The sequence below is a fragment of the Somniosus microcephalus genome, chromosome 19, assembly GCF_052327205.1.
Source record: "Somniosus microcephalus isolate GS21.2 chromosome 19, FLI_Smic_1.0, whole genome shotgun sequence".
In the NCBI taxonomy this organism is placed as follows: Eukaryota; Metazoa; Chordata; class Chondrichthyes; order Squaliformes; family Somniosidae; genus Somniosus; species Somniosus microcephalus.
Window position 1 is genome coordinate 26415798 of NC_141005.1, and position 4523 is coordinate 26420320.

The 4523-nt window shown below is 43.6% G+C and overlaps 1 protein-coding gene across 1 annotated transcript; it reads left to right on the forward strand.

Moving 5' to 3' along the window:
* Window positions 1-559: 559 nt before the first annotated feature.
* Window positions 560-3401, forward strand: LOC147104251 (polyubiquitin-like). Its single transcript, XM_085961429.1, has 2 exons — window positions 560-843; window positions 2074-3401. The coding sequence occupies exon 2, from the start codon at window positions 2086-2088 to the stop codon at window positions 2551-2553; it is 468 nt and encodes a 155-aa protein (XP_085817555.1). The 5' UTR covers window positions 560-843; window positions 2074-2085; the 3' UTR covers window positions 2554-3401.
* The last annotated feature ends 1122 nt before the right edge of the window (window positions 3402-4523 follow it).

Consider the following 4523-nt stretch of genomic DNA (forward strand, 5'->3'; position numbering starts at 1 on the left):
CTTTGATGACCGTCTTATCATTTTGGTGTTTGTTAATTGACCTTGCTGACCCTTCCCCCATCTGTTCCTGACTGCAGTTTTAATTTCTGTTCTAAGAGTCAAACTTCATTTATGAATCTAATAGCTGTTTCTTACACCAGCATTCAATGCACCCAGCACCAGCGCAGAGACGCACAGCTCGGTGAGTTTTTTGCGAGATAGAGTAATGTTGTCACCTGCTGTATCACAGCTCACAGGTGAGCAGGAGCAGATGGAATTTATATGAGTAATAACTGTTCAAACTGACTGCAGTAATACAGCTTCGAACAGGAAACAGATCCTCCCCCAGCACTGATCAGCTGCTGTTGCTCTGTTGCTGTTTTAGAATGTGGCTTCGGAAAGGAATCTGAAAGTGAAGCCGATCAGAGCCCAGAACCTGTTACCTGCAGCAAGGTTCTGTCAGTGCACCTGATCATGAATTCATTCCTCAGACATGAGGGGATTTTTGGGGAAATGAAACTTCAGCTCAGATCTCACTGGTCTGTGATAACGGAGCAGCAGGGAGTTGGGCAATCAGAGGGCAGCAGGGCTGTGACGTTCTGAAAGTGGGTTTGAGAATAAAAGGAGGAGGGAGCCAGAGACACAGTGAGAGAGGATTGTTTAACAGAGAGAAACACAGAAGAGACGGAGCAAGACACCGGGGAGTTGAAGCAGAGAGTTTTATTCACTTATTCCATCTAGATCTGAGAGATTCTGTGTGGAGAAAAACAGAGAAGACAAACTGCTCAGAAAAGTGAATCGGGAAAGTCTCTGCAGATCAACTTTCCTTCAGATTCGCCTGGACGTGTGTTTCCAGCAAGGATTGTGAGTTTATTCTGTCTTTTATTTAGGAATCTCAATATTCTATTTCTGGTCTGTAAAATGGGTTGTTTTGAATCTGTGTCTCAATTTAAGTGAAATTATTGATACTCTTTGAACCGGGTCAGAATATATAAAAAGAATAATTTAAAAACTGAAGGCTATTAGTTGCTGTTGGAAGACCAAGACCTGACGTTTATGTGACATCCGTGTATCTGCTATTTTAACGGAGGCAATCAGCTGTTTAAAATAATGCCTCAAGCGTTCATTAACTAATATTACCGAGGTCATTTGTTGTTCTTAAATAGAATGGCTTTTGTAAGAGGAGTCTGAGGGTGAATTTACGTGGGGAGTTCTGAATGGGTTGTTCTCCATCTCAGTGAGACTCGCAATTTAAGATAAATTAATATCCTTTCAATGTGATGAGAATACAAGAAAAATATAACTGCAAATTTAAATAGTGCACATGTTGTACGAGAGATGTGAGTCTGAGATGAATCATTTCTGTACAGGGCAGATCTTGGCTTTGGGCAGTCTGACAAATCTAATTTCATTCACAGAACAGTGTCTGAAGCAACCGGAGTTTTTGAAGGAATTCCACACAGTGAAAAGCACTGCTTATTTTTCCTGGTTTACAGAGCACTGCTGTTGGTTTATTTAATATGTTCTGCACTCCCTATTAACCCGTCATTCACATTTTCTAATGTTACACAGCTCACTTGAGTCACTCTTGTGGCGTAAGCCCAGTATTGCAGCTCAGGACCCAGCAGATCCCTGACGACCTCAATATTTTAACATCAGGTCAGAGCAGCAGTTCCACAAATGTTTCCAACCTCAGACTCTGCCTCATTCAAACAGCTAAATAGAGATCTATCTAAATGGTGCAGATTTGGGAATGTGGGAAGGTTGGCAAGGATGGCTTTGTGAGGAGTGGGATGACTGAGGCTGCTTCCAGTTCTGACACACCTGAAACATTAACTCATCTGGTCTCTCCACAGATGCTGACTGACCCACTGAATGATTTCAGCAATCTGTGGCTTTCTCAGGAGTATTGCTCCAATTGGGAATAAAACATTGATAGGGCGTTTGATTGGGTTGGGGCTTGGGAGCACTGTAGGTTCAGAGTGCACAATAGAGTAGGTCTGGTACAATGTGTTGCACATTTAAATTGTATTCTCTGACTGATGCATAAAACACAGCGTCCCAGTCACTGACGTCCTGTTTATTTCTCAACAGCAATTTGACGAGATGAGACTCCAGGTGAAGTTTATGACCGGTGAGGTGATCGAACTTGAGATCGATCCTTCCATCCAAGTGTCGACTCTCAAGATGAAAATATATGAAAAGACCGGGGTGCCCACTTACCAGCAGCGTCTGGTGGTGCAAAACGGGAGCAGCGTGGAGCTGAGGGACGACAGGAGGCTGTCCAATTACAGTGTCTCTCCCAGCGACGCTATCATGCTGATCGTCAAGAACGAGGAGCGCATGCAGATATTCCTGAAGAACGACAAAGAGAAACTATCTACATACGACGTTCTGCCCTCTGAGTCTGTTCAGAATTTTAGAGCACAAGTACAACGGCAGGAGGGTGTCCCACCCGAGCAGCAGCGCCTGATGTATGAGGGGAAACAGCTGGAAGATGGCCGGTTGCTCTCCGACTACAACATTAAGGCTCAGGGCACCATCTTTCTCCTGCTCCGTCTACGGGGTGGTTAACTGTGAAAGCACGGATATGGAATGAATGTTAACTGTTACAGAAATAAATATTATAAAAATCCATTGATTTTTTTTTTCTAATGCTGCAATTTTGGATTGCTCGGTCAGTAACCTGCCAATGATACTTTGGATGTCACTCTCATCTTATCTAGTTTACTTTATAATGGTAGAAGATTCATGGACATCTCAGTGTCTGGCTACCGAGCAGGCTACTGCCTCCACTCATAGCTAGTGAAAGATGTGCCGTACAAGGCAGGGCAAGGGAACTTCAAAAAGGAACAGAAAAGTTTTTTTTTTCTAATGAGGGAACCAAATATTAGACTGGGACCTGAATTCAAATTAGGCCCAACTTGATGGAATAAAAGTCCCTCAGCCTGCTGGCTGTAAGGATCCTATATGAAATAGGTTGGGTGAGTCTCAGTATTGAACAGCTGGGCATGGGCGCACAGCACGAAAGTGACCCGTAATTCAGTACTAATTGGCAATGCCGCTGAGGGATGCAACAAGATGGTTGTTGTGAGAAATGGGGAAATGTCACATTGGTGCTGCAGGGGACACTTCACCTTGTTGAGCACAAATTTACCCCAAAGAACTAAAAAAATGAATGGCAAAAATGCTTAACTAAGATTGTCTTCCTTCTTCAGTTAACAGTGATGTTAGATATTCTGCAAGTGATTTCTTTAGCCTTACATTGTGACAGGAGATGTGTATGTATTCCGTATTGAATGTTTTAGTCCCAATACTTAGTGTTTTACAACAACAGTGTTTTATCAAGCCTGGACTGTATATGTGTCAAAATATCCAATGTCACCTGAAAATAAAGCTGTTAGTTTGGATACAAATCTAAATGCTGTATTGTTGTTTCTATCTCTTGAACATCTGTAAGTGTGAAGTGTCTGCGATACCATGTACGTTACATCAGGGATCCATATTTAAAACCAGTTTCAGATGATTTATCCTAATCAAGTGTTTATTAAGGAAACAGCAGTGACTGATGCACTGAGGCACCTAGTAACAGTGTCAAGGAATCTAATGAAGAGAAATGCAAACACACAGAGACAAAACTACACCAGTCCAAATATTCACTCTATCGTCTGTACAGTTTATTTACTCTTTTAAACTAGTGGATTTCCCATGGCATTAATCATGAGTGATCTGAAATTTGAACAAATCTAATTTAATGGGAAACACACCACCAACTGAGCAAAGCTGTCACATGGGCCCAATAATTATTTCCTTTGCGCCCAATAAATGTAAGCAATTGGGGCGTTAAAGAGCTGGAAAGTAGGTGGATATCAGTTATCCTGGAAGTCTGCCCACATTGTCAATTTCACCAAGCTCAGGAAGTTATTACCAAAAACAGGAGTTTCACTATAATATGATAATGGACAGGAAATGTGGGGCTTGAACCCACGACCCAGTGACAGAGGCGAGAATGCTACCACTGGGCCAACGGCCCCGATTTTAACTCCAGGTGAATTCCCCGCTCAGGCCCGAGTTAAAATTACAGTTGGGTCTCAAGATGTCATTGGGCCACCACATGCACATGTAAAGAAGGACCCCCTTGACTCTAGGCGCGTGTCCTTGCTGTCTGCCCAGGAGAGCAGGTTAAAATTGCAGATGTTGCGATCATGGCGGCTTTCGGACAGGTAAGAGCCAGGGAGATTTTAACTGCCCACCCGCCAGGTGTCTGCTGAGCGAGTAGGGTTAAAATCGTCCCCACGGCTTTTCTATTCTCAAGCCTAGAGGCACTGAGGCCAATTGTAGCACCCCAACTTCTGCCCCAGCTGAGATCAGCTATCCCAGCACAGATCCTAGTATCAAGCCTACTGCTCTATATGGCTCTGTAACAAACCGGGTGGTGCACTTATCACGGGAGGGGCAGGGGAGAGTTGTTAGAAGCAGAGCTTTGAGCTGGGAACACCTTGGACTGAGGTGCTGCTCAAGTTATGTCCCACCCTGTAGTTGTG